The sequence below is a fragment of the Hyperoodon ampullatus genome, assembly GCF_949752795.1.
Source record: "Hyperoodon ampullatus genome assembly, chromosome: 8".
Taxonomy (NCBI): domain Eukaryota; kingdom Metazoa; phylum Chordata; class Mammalia; order Artiodactyla; family Ziphiidae; genus Hyperoodon; species Hyperoodon ampullatus.
The window spans coordinates 51,743,571-51,759,032 of record NC_136921.1 but is presented as its reverse complement, the minus strand read 5'-3'; the positions used below and the strand labels follow the sequence as shown (position 1 = coordinate 51,759,032).

Sequence of the window (15,462 nt, the reverse complement as noted above, 5' to 3'; positions counted from 1 at the left end):
ACCAAAAGAGGTTTTCAATCTATTTCAAGAGAAAACATATATAGGAAACAATAAGATGAAAGTAGGTATTGCACATGTTGATTCAGGGAGGTTTTAGATTATACTGAACCATTAAAAACTGGATAACATAACACACTGTATTAACTGATGGATTCTAGAAAACCACTGTGAAGATGGTAAAATTAGTGTAAGTTGACCAAAAAGGCAATAGGTCTTAACCGAAACCATCAGGGTAGGCTGTGAGGGAAAGAAATTCCACTAAAGAGGTACCAACTCACAGAAAGCGAAACCTGCCCACAGATGGTGGACATTTCAGAAGGGTGAAGAACAAGAATAGGAGGGGTGCCTACAGAACAAAACACCTCTCACTATGGCTGTGGTTAGAGTGCAAAGAAGAGAAAGGAAATGGTGAAAGAAGAGATTCAACCAGATCCTGCAGACCCTTGAATACCATGTTAAAGAATTTAAACTTTTTGTTGAACCACCGAAGGTTCTGTGTGATGGCTAATTATTGTTTAGAAAGATTATTCTTTGTGGAAGGGGAAACAGAGAGAGGTGGGCAGAAAGGGAACAGGAGGCAGAGATCTGTTAGGAGGAAGTGGTGGCAATAATCCAGACAGGATTACGCTATGCTCTAGGGTCGTACAGTTCAAAAGTGTTTAATCTGGGAATGACTAGATGTGATGGGCAACAGAGAATTATGGATGATGGCCAGGGTTCTGGCTTTAGGGAGACATTCTTTCATAAATCTCATATATGTGCCTACACGCCCTGCTGGATATGTCAAAAACGCAAGGCCCAGACCACTCACTATCCAGGCCATTTCTGGGGGTTATATTTGCATCTACCAAACTTGAGAAATAAAGAAATGTGTCCCTCTGTAACAAAGAGCAAGTATGCTTACTGTTGATGACAAAACAGAGGGTTCCTCAAACTCAGTCCTCCTTAGCTGCAAGACATGACCAATGCAAAGCATTCATCTGGGTCTCCCTGTACTACCCACATGAGACACGGAAGCAAGGGAAAAATGATGTATATATACTGATGTTCATGCTACTTCCTGCGCAGTGAATTAAGTCCTTTGTTTCTGATCCAAGACCCCTATGTCTTCTGCTAGTACCCATGAAACATTAAGAGACTAAATAATTATTGCCTTTTAAGTAGGATAAAAATCAAACCTCAGCTTCTACAATGGGAGATCTCAGCTTCTACATGGAGGAAATTACCATTCACTGAGGCTGGCACATCACAAAGCAGAGTTTTATATTTTGTTGTTTGTGTCTGCCAGTAAAGGGGAGAGAATGAGGAATATGATGGCAATAATCTAATGGCAAGATATATTCTGGACATTCATCACAAACTAAGTCTAACGGAAGTTTAATTTACCTTTCATCAGATTTAAAGTATAAAGAGAAACCAGTAGTGGCCATGAGTTCAACAACGACTTCCATTAACTGAGCCTCATTTTAAAAATTCTGAATTAAAATATCACTGTGAAAATAAATTCAGATGAAATAGATGGTGACAAAATGAGATAATTTGATTTAAAACACTCATTTGAAATGCCTGACAACAATGGAAGAAGAAACATACATTACTAAAAAAGAATTGGTTTAAATAAAAGTCTAAGGTTTGAACAACCCAAGTAAATTAGAAGGCAGAAGAGAAGAAGCTAAATGAAAGAGTGACTGAAGATGCTTAAGGGAATAATGAGACACAGTGGAATGAGATGCCTTAGGAAGCAGAAAAAAATGGCAGAGAATACATATAGAGAAGGAGAACTCTTCTTTTAAGACTACAAAGACTCCAGTGAAGGCACAAAGCATATTATAACATTCCCCCAAATGCTTATCCTTCTAGCCCTGCTCTACTCAAGAAGTGATATCTATAGAGCTCAGGACATCTCTCTCTGGCCATATGTTTATACCTAATAACTCTTGTCCTTCTACCAGATCACTGATCAAACTCAGATCATTCATATCTTTTGTGAAGATATTGATATTTTCCTTCTTGTAGTAATACTTTACACTAAAAAGTTTCTTTACTTGCCCTTTCCTATGTAAGCTATTTTCCTATTCAAATTCTACCTATCTTTCAATGTCTGGGTTAAAACGTTGCTTTCTCTATAAAGCCATTACTAGCAATTCGAACTTGAAAAAAACTTTCTCCTTCCTAAGAAAACTATAATTAATTGTTAATCATACTCTGTCGGTGGCATATTTCAACTTAAGCTTTTAGATTTTTAAACTGCTATTTAATTTTTCATGTTTTATGCCTTGTCTTCATAGCCAGATTTATAAAATACCCAGAGGATTTGTACTCTTCTACAGATTATATGATACTACTGTCAATATTTTATCTCCTGCATCCTATGGTCTAGGCTGTAGTCTTAGAACCCTCACTGTTGACCTCCTCTTAATAATCTCTGCAAACCTCCTAGATTCTGGACACTGCCACCCACCTCGCACTTCTGCCCCCTTTTCCTAGTTAAGACTTCTCTGGCTTAGTTTTATGTCCCATTATTTCCTTCCTTGGTATATTCTGACCTATTATCACTAAAAAATAAGAATCTATTATGCAATAGAAAGGGGTTGAGTGACTGCATGTCACAATCCTGGTTAAGAGCAATGTTACGGGTTGAATTATGTCCCCCCAAATTATAATCCCTAATACCTCAGAATGTAGAGTCTTTATAGAGGTAATCAAGTTAAAATGAGGTCATTAAAGTGGACCCTAATCCAATATGATCAGCGTCCTTATAAAAAGAAGAAATTTGGGCTTCCCTGGTAGCGCGGTGGTTGAGAGTCTGCCTGCCGATGCAGGGGACACGGGTTCGTGCCCCGGTCCGGGAAGGTCCCACATGCCGCGGAGCAGCTAGGCCCGTGAGCCATGGCCGCTGAGCCTGCACGTCCGGAGCCTGTGCTCCGCAACGGGAGAGGCCACAACAGTGAGAGGCCCGCGTACCGCAAAAAAAAAAGAAAAAAAAGAAATTTGGATACAGAGGTAAACAAAGAAGGAAGACTACGTGAAGAGAGATAGCAATGTCATTACAATGTTGCATTTATAAGCTAAGTAAAATTTAAAAATCTCACAGAGGGATATATCAATTCTATATCTCTAATGCTCACTCAAATGCTTTATATTCTGCTGTATGATTGCACTGGACAAAGGTAAAATTCTCAAGTAAATTTTTCAAATGAATAAGTTTAAGAGTCCTGGAAGTATTTAATAAGGGTAAATTTGAAATGCATCTAAATCTCTAAAATTCTCTGAACCTAAATGTTGGTTTAGGCACTCCCACAAACTAAGAGTAAGAGACTGAAAGCAGTTCAAACTTTGTGACAATGACTTTTAAAATGTTTGATGTGTATATCCTTTGGCAGAGTAATTCCACTTCTATTTTCATTCCTTTTATAAGCACTGCTTATGTATTGTTTCAGAGCATTTTTTAAAACAAGAAAATGTTAATTTCTAAACTTTATTTTTAACTGGAAGAAAATAACCTATAATATATACACATTAAACATTTTGGGATGGTGGTATCTCAAGTATTCTTTCCTTGATCTCCCACTAACCACCTCTGCAATCTCAGGCAAGTTACTTAAAACTGTGGCTTAATTTATAAAATCTTAATTTCTAAAAATATGCTGTTGTAGAACACAGAGCAAGAGACAGAAAAGTGCCTATATATTTTGACACTGGAAGGAAAGAACCTAACAAAAGCAAAGGCACCTCAGGGAACTAATCAGACTGCCAGAAAACTATGCTCTTTCTATGAGTGTTTCCTGAGACTGTATTCATCTAAAAATCTCTTCCTCAAACACATGGTGCTTATATTTTCACTTTTAATTAAAACACTTTAAAAATCTTCTATGTTGCAGAACAGTATACAGTATAACCTCATTTATAGGTTTGAACACCTAAAAGGATACTGCATAGGCCAATTATTAAAAGTTAATATTTCTGGGGAATGAAACTGGGAAAAGTTCAAATTTTCCTTTTCTACTTTACCTCTGGATACTTTTGACTTTTATAATGAGAACATATTATTTTTAAATATACAGTTATTGAAAATACCATGCCACAGTTTCCCCATAATTACTAGAAATATTTAAGGGGCAATTAAATGCTATCATTAAATTTACAGTACATACAAAAATTTCAGGCTCAAATTTTAAAAAGTCCTTAAAAATTATGTGATGGTTATATATTGAATAAAAACTTTTAAAGTCTAATATCATTTATTTCTGCATTTCAGAAAAATGAAGCTTTTAGCACTAGATCAGGGGATGGTAAACTATGGTCTGTGAGCCAGCTGCCTGCTTTTATAAACAGTTTTATTGAAACACAACTATGCCCATTTGTTTACCTATTAAATAAAGCTGCTCTCACACTACAATGGCAGAGTAGTTATAACAAAGACTACGTGGCCCAAAAACCTAGTTATGTAAAAATTATGATACTGTATTCAAAACTTTTATATTGGTATAAGTGAGAAATATACTTATCCAGATTTAACAACTAATACAAATTGTGTCTTCTATATATACAACTCAATAGCAAAAAGACAAATGAATCAATTAAAAAAGTGCAGAGGATCTGAATAGATCTTTTCCCAAAGAAGACATACAGATGGCCAACAAGTACATAAAAAGATGCTCAACATTACTAATCATCAACTCACACCTGTTACAATGGCTATTATCAAAAAGACAATAAATAACAAGCGTTGGTGAGGATGTGGAGAAAAGGAAATCCCTGTGCATCACTGGTGGGAATGGAAATGGGTGCAGCCATTATGGAAAACAGTATGGAGGTTCCTGAAAAAATTGAAAATAGAACATATGATCTAGCAATTCCATGTCTGGGTATTTACTTGAAGAAAATGAGAACACTAATGCAGAAAGATATCTACACCCCTTTGTTCACTGAAGCATCATTTACAATATCCACAACATGGAAACAACCTAAGTGTCCACTGATGGATGAATGGATAAAAAAAAGTTGTGGGACACACACACACACACACACACGAATATTATTCAGCCATGAAAAAGGCAGGAAATGCTGCTATTTGTGACAACATGGATGGACCTTGAAGGCATTGTGCTAAGTGAAAGAAGTCAGACAGAGAAAGACAAATACCATATGATCTCACTTATATGTGGAATCTAAAATAACAAAAAACAAAACAAAATGAACAAAAGAAAAAACCAAACTTGCAGATACAGACAACAGATTGGTGGTTGCCAGAGGCAGGGAGTCAGGGTTAGGTGAAATGGGTGAAGGTAGTCAAAAGATATAAACCTCCAGTTACAAAATAAGTAAGTCCTGGGTATGTAATGTACAGGATGGTGGCTATAGCTAGTAACACCGTATTATATATTTGAAAGTTGCTATGAGAGTAAATCCTAAAAGTTCTCACTCATCACAAGAAAAAATAAACTTTGTAACTGCATGTGGTAATGGATATTAACTAGACTTACTGTGATCATTTCAAAATATACTTATATATTGAATCATTATGTTGTACACCTGAAACTAACAGAACGTTTCATGTTAATTATACCTCGATAAAAAAAAGTTTCTTCCGTGAAGTAAAGACTATGTTAGTTATACAAAAGGAGTCTTTTTGATAGGTATACAATAATGAATACTTTTTTCATATTAAGTTATGTTTTCATGTTAACTAAGGTATTCAATAACAAAACAGAATGACAATGAAAATTATTCTTACCTGTAATCTAAACCAATCTAATCTCATTCCTCTGAAATCAAATACTTCCCCATCTTCAACTACAATAATAGAAAAAAGATTACAAAGCAAATTAATGTAATTAATTTGTAATTAATATAATTTGTAATAATGTAATTATACAAACCTATAATCACATTTTAAAATTTAAGAGCTAAGACAATTCCACTTCTGGACATATATACAAAAGAATAAAGCAGGGTCTTGAAGATATATGTACACTAATGTTTACAGCAGCATTATTCACAACAGTCAAAAGGTGGAAGTACCAAAAAGTCCATCAACAGGGGCTTCCCTGGTGGCGCAGTGGTTGAGAATCTGCCTGCTAATGCAGGGGACACAGGTTCGCGCCCTGGTCTGGGAGGATCCCACATGCTGCGGAGCAACTAGGTCCGTAAACCACAACTGCTGAGCCTGCGCTCCGCAACGAGAGAGGCCGCAATAGTGAGAGGCCCGCGCACCGCGATGAGGAGTGGCCCCCGCTTGCCACAACTAGAGAAAGCCCTCGCACAGAAACGAAGACCCAACACAGCAAAAATAAATAATTAATAAACTCCTACCCCCAACATCTTAAAAAAAAAAAAAGTCCATCAACAGGTGAATGGATAAACAAAATGTGATATAAACACACAATGGCACATTATATAGCCTTAAAAAGGGAACAAATTCTGCCACATACTGCAACATGGATCAAATGTCGAGGACATTATGCTAAGTAAAATAAGTTAGTGAAAAAAAAGACAAATACTGTACAATTCAGTTATGTGAAGTATCTAGAATCGTCGAATTCATAGAAACATAAAGTAGAATAGTGGATCCAGGGGCTGGAGGGAAAGGAAAATGGGGAATTGTTATTTTTTAGAGTTTTAGTTTTGCAAGATGAAAGGTTCTGAATATTTATTGCACAACTATGTGAGTATACTTAACACTACTGAACTGTACACTTAAAAATGATAAGGTAGTAAATTTCATATTATGTTTATTTTACAATTTAAAAATAAAAATAATTTAATAGGTAAGAGTGAAATAATTCTCATATCCTATAAAGATGATGATAAAGGAGGCAGTTATGCTAAGAGAAGTGTAAAGTACAGACTTCTCTCCTAAACCCTGTGACTCTCATTTTGCTTACATGTCAATTTAAAGGACCTAAAATAGAGCATGAGGAATCCTGTGAATAGAAACTCTGGATAGCACGCTGAAGTTCCACAAAATAACTTTACATAAACCAAACACAACCAGGCAAGGTTACCGTAGATTCATTACTTAAGTGTGATAACTATAAAGGTTAATAAAACTAAATAAATTTATTACTCAGAAATTTTCAAGGTTTCTGATACCTTTTACTTAAAGATTATAAAACTAAAACATCATATCAGTCTACTGGAATAGAGTATTCAACTAATGGAGAGGCAGTCTATTATACGACATCAACTTTTGAGATGGACAGACCTGAACTTAAGATCCTACTGTAGTATTTAACATCTGTTAGAGTGTGGGCAAACCATGTTAAATAATTGAGAGGTTAACCCTCAAACCTTAAGTTTCCAAATCTGTCAAATAAAAGTAATAACAGCTTTTTTTTTTTTTTTTTTTTTTTTTTGTGGTACGCGGGCCTCTCACTGTTGTGGCCTCTCCCGTTGCGGAGCACAGGCTCCGGATGCGCAGGCTCAGCAGCCATGGCTCACGGGCCCAGCCGCTCCGCGGCATATGGGATCCTCCCAGACCGGGGCACGAACCCGTATCCCCTGCATCGGCAGGCGGACTCTCAACCACTGCGCCACCAGGGAGGCCCAATAACAGCTTTTTAACACTGATGAGGATTAAACAGGATAATACATATAAAGTGCCTGCCCAGATTAACCATTTTATTAATGGTATCCATTATTGTCATAGGTAATGCTTGGACCAAATATGCACTTTGTTACGATGTGGGGTGCTCATTTTTCTTTATTTTTTTTATATTACAAAATGCTTTCTTCCCCCTGCTGAATAATAAGAAATGTTAAGCTATACTTCTTATGATTTTTATAATCATCACACATCCATTTTGGAAACCTCTGCTTCAGAATGAACAAAGTTAAAACAAAAGAGAACAGGTTAAATATGCCCAAAAATAAGATAAGTAATTCTGTAAAAACTAACTGCTAAATCCTCTCCTTAATAATCTAATTTGAAACCTGATTACAAGAAAATATGTTTTTATTTAAGACTTATTACCTTGTTTTACACTTAGAGAAGTCATAGTGTTCACAAAAGAGGACATGATGATCGATTCATCTTCAGGGCAAACAGAAAGATTCTGAAAATCAAAAAATAATGATAAAAACATCTAGCTGGGAAAAAAAAACTCATAGGTCCATCAACTGGTAGATGGATAAACAAACTGGCATATCCATAGTATGGAATATTTTTCTGCAATAAACATTCCTTTCTGGAATGGAAGGTTGATACACACAATAACATGGATGAATCTCAAAAACATTATGCTAATTGAAAGAAATGAAAAAAAATTATATCATGACAATTTCATTTATAGGAAAAACTTTTTTAAAAGGCAAAAGGTGACAAAAAGCAGACAAGGGGTTGCTGGGGGTCTAGAGAGGGAATCAACTACAAAGATGCAGAAGAAAACTTTTAGTGTTGGAAATGCTCTACATCTTGACTGGTGATGTTACACGAATGTATACAGTTGCCCAAATTCAAACAGTACACTAAAAATGGATGATTTTCATCATATATAAACAACAAAATTACGGCCAAAAAAATCCCTCTCAAACTGGCTAAAAAAAGTGAATATTTGATAACTGCATGTAAAGTAGATGCTAAATGATTAACTTTTTAAAAAGTGGATGCTTAGCTCACAAAAAACATAAATAATTTTCAAAACATTAAGACTTATACAACAATGTAAATGTACACAATGTCCTATACTGTACACTTAAAAACGGTTAAAATGGTAACTTTTATGTTATGTATATTTTACCACAATTTAAAAAAATTTAATACCTATTACAATGAACTATTTTAACAGGTTAATCTTAGTTCTAAATTTAAATCCTAACAAATGGTTAAAAACACTATGCATATACTTTACAACAGAAGTGGGTGGTAAAAAGCTCAGACATTTGAGTTAAGACTTGAATTCAAGTAGTGGCTCTATTACTCATGAACTGTGCAATACTGATCAAGTTACATAAGGTCTTTTTTCTTCACTAAACCTACCGTCACAAAGTTGTTGTACAGAAGTAATATACTATCAATAAATTTGCCAATTATTAATATTAGTATTATTATTGCTGCTGCTACTACTATTACTATAATCCCAGAAAAAATAAAAAATTAATTTTCTCAGTATTGTTAAAATCCAATTTATATAAAAGACACCAAAAGATATGGAGTGACTTAAAAATTCTAACACTTTAACATAAATTGGTAAAATTTATTAATAAATATCTAACTAGTCATAGTAAGTTTCAAAATGCCATGAAACCAGGAGTCTGGTTTACTTTTTTAGATTGTGATAGCACAGTAGCCTTTGGTTTATCTGGTAAGTAATAACTATTCAAAAAAAAACTGCAGCAAAGCAATAACACTAAGGATAAAATCAGCTTTTCTATTCCCCCTTTTAATAGACATTATTAAAGGAAGCATATGAGCTCCATCTAGTGGATAAAAGAAATAAACTAGTTTAGAATAGTAAACTATAAGCTGTATATAATCCAGGGTAAACAATTACATGAACAATTTTTTTTATTTGCATTTTTAGGTAGGTTTGAAAGAAAATTCGGATTTCAAAGTATGGTTATTTATGTGGAAAACGAGTAGTTTTAGAGTAGCCTTAATATAAGGAGAATTCGTGCTGCTCTTCCTCTGTACCGTATGTTAGCTTATAGTAGTTTATAGACATCTGTGATTTTTTAAAATGAAAACACTGAAATATTATTTTCCTTACACTCAATTTATTTGGAATAAAAATAAAAAGAAATCTATATTAAGATTAAAAAGATTGAATCAAGAAATTACGGAAAGCAAAAAAAATGAAAAAAAGCTAAGACCAAAAATCAATAGAGGAAAAGCCAAATTGAAAATAAAATTAGGACATTTTATTAAACTACAACATCTAGATGAATTTTTTTTTACTGGCCATTCCCTAACACACTATGCAAAAAGATTTATCTTCTGTTTTCCTCTAATACTTAATTATCAATTGTAATGTCTCCATCAACTCTTCTTTATCTCCATAGCCACTGCCCAAGTTCAGGCTCTCAATAGCTCTCACTTAGCCTACTACAGTAATTTTTCTTCTGATCTCTCTGCATCCTCACTTGGCCCCCAGCAATCTATCGCCAACACTGAGTCAGGGTGATCTTCCTAAGTATTAAATCTGATTTATGACTAACCTCCTCTTTTACAAGACCCTCTATAATTTGGTTACTGTGCCCCTCCACCCCCAAGATAAAGAATTATTCCCTGCATGTGTTCACTATAAGCTTTACACACACATAAGCATAATGCCCATCACATTGGACTACAACAAAATGTTTTTGCCCCTCTAGATGATGATCCCCTTGACAAAATATGACCATGACTTATTTACATTTGTATCTTCACCACTTGGCAAAAGATTACTTTCATAAATGTTTACTGAGCAAACGAATCAGTTATTAGAGAGGAGGGAAATAAGGAACAAAAGGGAGATTATGACATAATTTTTTACCTGCACAAGTTCATTGAGGACAACAGCATCAAAGCCAGAAAGGTACTGCACGTAATACCTCTGCATCACAGGTCCGTATTTCCTTACATGTGCTCTAAGCTCCTCCATGTAAAATATTAATTCAGCAATGTGCCTTTTTTAAAAAATTCAAGAAAAATATTTCAAAAATTAAATTCACTGTTATCAAGGAAAATATGAAATGCCTTTGATATTGCTACATTAAGTTTTTTCCTTAGAAAGAGCATTGTTAAATATTTAATGTCAACTAATTTTTTATATTATTTCATATAAATAAAGAAATCATGGAAAGCAAAAAAAAAAGCTAAGAATAAAAGACTGATAAAGGAAAATACAAAATAAAAAGAGGACACCTCATAAATACATCATTAAAAAATCATAAATGAAAGAAGATTACAGTATTAGGGAGAAGTAAGATTTTTCTGTATGCTCTTATTTCTCGGATTCATTTATCTAACTTGTATTGAGGGACCATGGACTAAAATGAGAGAAAGATATTACAGATGACACAGTTGCAACTCCATTAGGATTCTTATTCAAATTTTTGTGTAGTACATAATTTTGAAACATGAATTCCATAAGAAACACTATACTATAGCAAGAAAACAAACAAGACTTCTATGACCACCTAGAGTACTAAAGAGAAAACATTTAAAGCCCTAATTCAAAGCTAAAGTTGGCTTTGCATTGTAATTCATATCACCTAACGATATAAATATTCCCTCCATTACAATAAATATGAAAAGCCTTAAAAAAGTTTTTAAAAATGTTACTTTAGTCCCCAAATTCCATAGCCCATAAATCAAAATATACAAAAAATGTACTTTTTAAATGTTGCTAACTTACTTATCTATAAAGTCATCTGCACTCTTCTTTGGCATGTTATCTGCATGACGAAGTAGCCAGATAATTTCATCACGGGCAAAGGATAATGCCATAAAAACAAAAAGTGCCTGATAGATATTAAAAAAATAATAATAACATTATTTACTCTCATGCAAAGATTAAAAACAAAACGTATTCATAATCTTTCTCCAAGTGAAAAGTCATTAGCAAAACTGATAATACCAACTTTAAAAGACAGAAATGAGAAAACAGAGGAAAACTTCAAAGTACGTATCAGGGAAAGCATGCACATAAGCAAGACGTGAGGAAAATGCAGGAAGGTATGATTTACGAGTGCCAAATCAGCAAATCCACTCTCAGCTAAATATAAAATCCTCTTATGTAGTCCCTGACTCAAAGTTTAGTAATATTTCACAGAGAAGAAAAAAATTTTTTTAATTTTAATATGACACTTATTGTAGTTGAAATAAGAATTAAATCAATTACCTTGGGACCTAGCAAGCCAGGTTGATCAGAGAGGACAGTAGCCAATTCTTTCAGTGCAGACCTTAAAAACTTGCGTCTTTCTCTGTGCATTGAACCACTACAGGGAAAGACACCCACCATTACAGTTTATCTGTTTCTAGTAAACTGATTATTGGCAATTAAATAACATCATTTCAGGGTCAACTTCCAAAGTGTTCTTAGGAAACAGAAGCCCTTACAAATATCTTCTATGTGTTTGTCATTAAGTGACTTTCCAATCTCATCTTTATCCCTGCCTTTCTTGTGCTGCTTTTTAAACTATGCTTATTTTCTTCTCTCTAGCTATCAAAATCCTACCCAAACTTCAAGACCAATCCTTCAAGAAGTATTTCCCAATATACAGATGTCTATTTCTGAATAATTTCTGCCAGTTTAGTACCATATAGACTAGCACTCTATAAACTAGACTGTGAAATCCTCAAAAGTAAGCACTGTTCTACTGTATACACTTGTCACCCCCACAGAGAATCAATAAATATAACTTAATAAATATCTGATACTCTATATCCTCCTTTATTAAGTATATTCCTATTAAATATATAAAACTGACTAAATAAAAGCTATATTCAATTAAGGTACTGGGATGAAATCTATTTGGTGTTACTGTTCAAAAACAGAAAGATGAGGAAAGGATAATCATAAATATTCATGTACTAGGTATCTTAAAAATAAAATACAAATTAGAAAAATTTATTCTCACACATTAACAAGGAAAAAAAATCACGGAATATTCTAAAAATTCCAATTCCTCATACTATTCAAAATATACACCATTCCAAAAAAGTTTTAAAATTTAGATAGTTGCGAATAATAAATGGCCACACACACACCACACACACCATATGCCAAAAAACTAAGTATTGATAGAAGAAATATGCAACACCAGAAATTAAGCTGTGACACAATAGATTAATTTTAGAAGATACATTAAAACCCAATCTTTGCCTATGTGACCTGAGGTTCCACCTCTCTAAGTTTCAGCCTCTCATCTATAAAGCAGGGATGATGACACCTGACTCAAAAAATACATCTTTCATGATGCCTAATATACAGTACCTTTACAATGTCAGTATAATTCTAATGACAAGCTCTCTTTTAACTGACAATAATAAACTCATCTGGTGTAATATCTAAGAAGAAAGTGGGCAAATGTTTTGATTATTTTACTACACAGGGTCGCTGCAAGGAATATTAACATCGAGAGAAAATATGGAGTACTATGGCACGTGTTAATGAAGGATAAGAATTACTACTCCTTACTATTTATAACTGTTTTATATAATAAATAAAGGGAATAAAAATGCCTTACTTTGAAAAAATCTTTATAAAAGATAGCTGAGACACCATATATCTGCCTAGGGTCTAACACATGAATAAGTCATAATCATATGTATTTCTGTATGTCAGGAAAGAAATTCTAACACATTCCAAAGTATGTTATTTGTACTAGAGAATGATTTTATAATAATATAAGCACTTTATTCAAGTGAAAAAATGCACGGGAAATAATATACTACAGTTAGCAATGAATAAAGATGATTTAAATTCCCAATATCCATTTTAGAGCCTAAACCTAAATTCTAAAACTTCTTGTGGTTTTATATTTTTACCTGTGACAATGGTGCTAATCTTTTCTCTGCCTTATAGAAATACTGATGGATCAGATAATGTTATCTCTACATTACCTAGACTTACTGGAGAAACTATTCTATACAAGTATATCATACATAACAATTAAATGAAATATCAAATTATTCATGAGAAAATTGAAAAGTTGTTCAAACATCTTAAATACACTAATTTCTAATTTATCTATATATTTACTAATAAAATATATTTACTAAAATTTGGGAAAGATATGGGATTAACATATTTTGAAAAGTAAATATTATTTGGGAGAGTGTAAAGATATGTCAATTTTCATGAAGTATCATAAAAATCATCATAACTTGCAAAGTATTGGCACCAAAGCATAGTGGCAATAAGAGAACTGAATGATACCAAAATAAAGTCCTCTGTATGGTATTCCTTAGAGCATTTTTAAAAACAATTCAAAAATATTTAAAATCTGTCTGCATTAGCACCAATACAGAGATGTTGGTGTTAATACACTGTACTCTGGTACAGATATAGAGGTTATAAACTTATTCCTCATTGGTTGAAAGTCCTTCACTTCTACGACCGTATGTTACACACCATTAATCTGCACTCACTTCAACAAAATAATGCTTTAAGAATTCTTGATTAAAAGTTCCACAGGTAAGTTAGAACTACTTACGCATGTGACACAGCTGCCTCTTTGCATTCTCTTATATCATTAATACGCTTATTATAGCTAAGAGCAAAAAAAAAAAAAAAGGAAATATGTTAATCTTAATTTGGTCAATAGCAGTAAAAATAAGTTAGTCAAATACTGGTCAATTAAAAATGTCTTATTATCAACAAGAAAAACTGGCCTTCCAACTGGAAATACACGGAAGAAGTCTATCCACTTCCTTTTCTAGCACCTTAAGTATCCAATCAACTCTTCCTAGAAAAATAAATCTCATATTATATTAAAATCCAGTAATAAAATTAAAGTTTACCATGCAGATTTTTATTTTATTAAATACACTTCCTTAAACCCCCAATAGAGACATTAAAATTATACTTCTAACATAATTAGCAGTGATTTCCAAAAATTGGAAGTACTGACAAAGCTATTATTTCTGGCTTTTTATCACTTTTGACTTTTTATGCTATCTCGTAAGCATAAAAAAATTTCTCAAAGGACATATACTAGTGATCAATACTAGTGACTGTTTGGGAATACGGCTTTTGTGGTGGAGAAAACTGGGGCAGGAAAGCATTTGACTACTTTAAATCATTTTAAGGAACAGAATTATGGGTGATTTTTACTCACCATTTTTAAAAAAGCACTTTTTTTTTCAAATTAAAAACATTTAAATAAAAGAAACTGAACACCAACATCAAACAGTTTAAAGGTGCCATCTGAAAAATAAACGCTAATAAATATGTTAATTTCCTTACTACTAAACGCAAAAACTCAAAATTCCTAAAATGTTAAAGAAAAATTATCTTCCTGACAACCTGGCTAAAACCACTTAGACCAAGGACTTCAACTTCTAAATTACGTACGCTAAGATTTTTGTGTTCTTTAGGGAAATGTCCAAAATACACTAATTCTGTAATCACTGACCTGTATAAATAATGAGCTTTTATACTTGTGGTCTGACTTGTAATTACTATAATAATTCACATTTTAAGTTGGATCAATCACTCACGATTTAATAAAAAATTAAAACTTTTCAACTTTAAATACAGAGATTCTTTTTTTTTTTAAAATAAATTTATTTATTTATTTATGGCTGCGTCAGGTCTTCTTCGTTGCTGCACGCGGGCTTTCTCTAGTTGCGGTGAGCGGGGGCTGCTCTTCATTGCTGTGCACAGGCTTCTGACTGTCGTGGCTTCTCTTGCTGTGGAGCACAGGCTCTAGGCACGTGGGCTTTAGTAGCTGTGGCTTGGGGACTGTAGAGCACAGGCTTAGTAGTTGTGGCGCACAGGCTTAGTTGCTCTGTGGCATGTGGGATCTTCCCAG

At 33.6% G+C, this 15,462-nt stretch overlaps 1 protein-coding gene across 4 annotated transcripts in view; it reads right to left on the bottom strand.

The window, feature by feature from the left end:
* Window positions 1-15,462, bottom strand: part of NCKAP1 (NCK associated protein 1) — a gene marked incomplete at its 5' end in the record, with an annotated part of 96,165 nt that overhangs the window by 35,224 nt on the left and 45,479 nt on the right. For all 4 annotated transcript variants that reach the window (XM_079710828.1, XM_079710830.1, XM_079710827.1 and 1 more), the window contains 6 exons: window positions 5,738-5,796; window positions 7,976-8,057; window positions 10,476-10,608; window positions 11,340-11,446; window positions 11,826-11,922; window positions 14,143-14,199. In XM_079710828.1, the coding sequence (XP_079566954.1) occupies window positions 5,738-5,796; window positions 7,976-8,057; window positions 10,476-10,608; window positions 11,340-11,446; window positions 11,826-11,922; window positions 14,143-14,199 (535 nt within the window). The remainder of the gene's footprint in view (window positions 1-5,737; window positions 5,797-7,975; window positions 8,058-10,475; window positions 10,609-11,339; window positions 11,447-11,825; window positions 11,923-14,142; window positions 14,200-15,462) is intronic.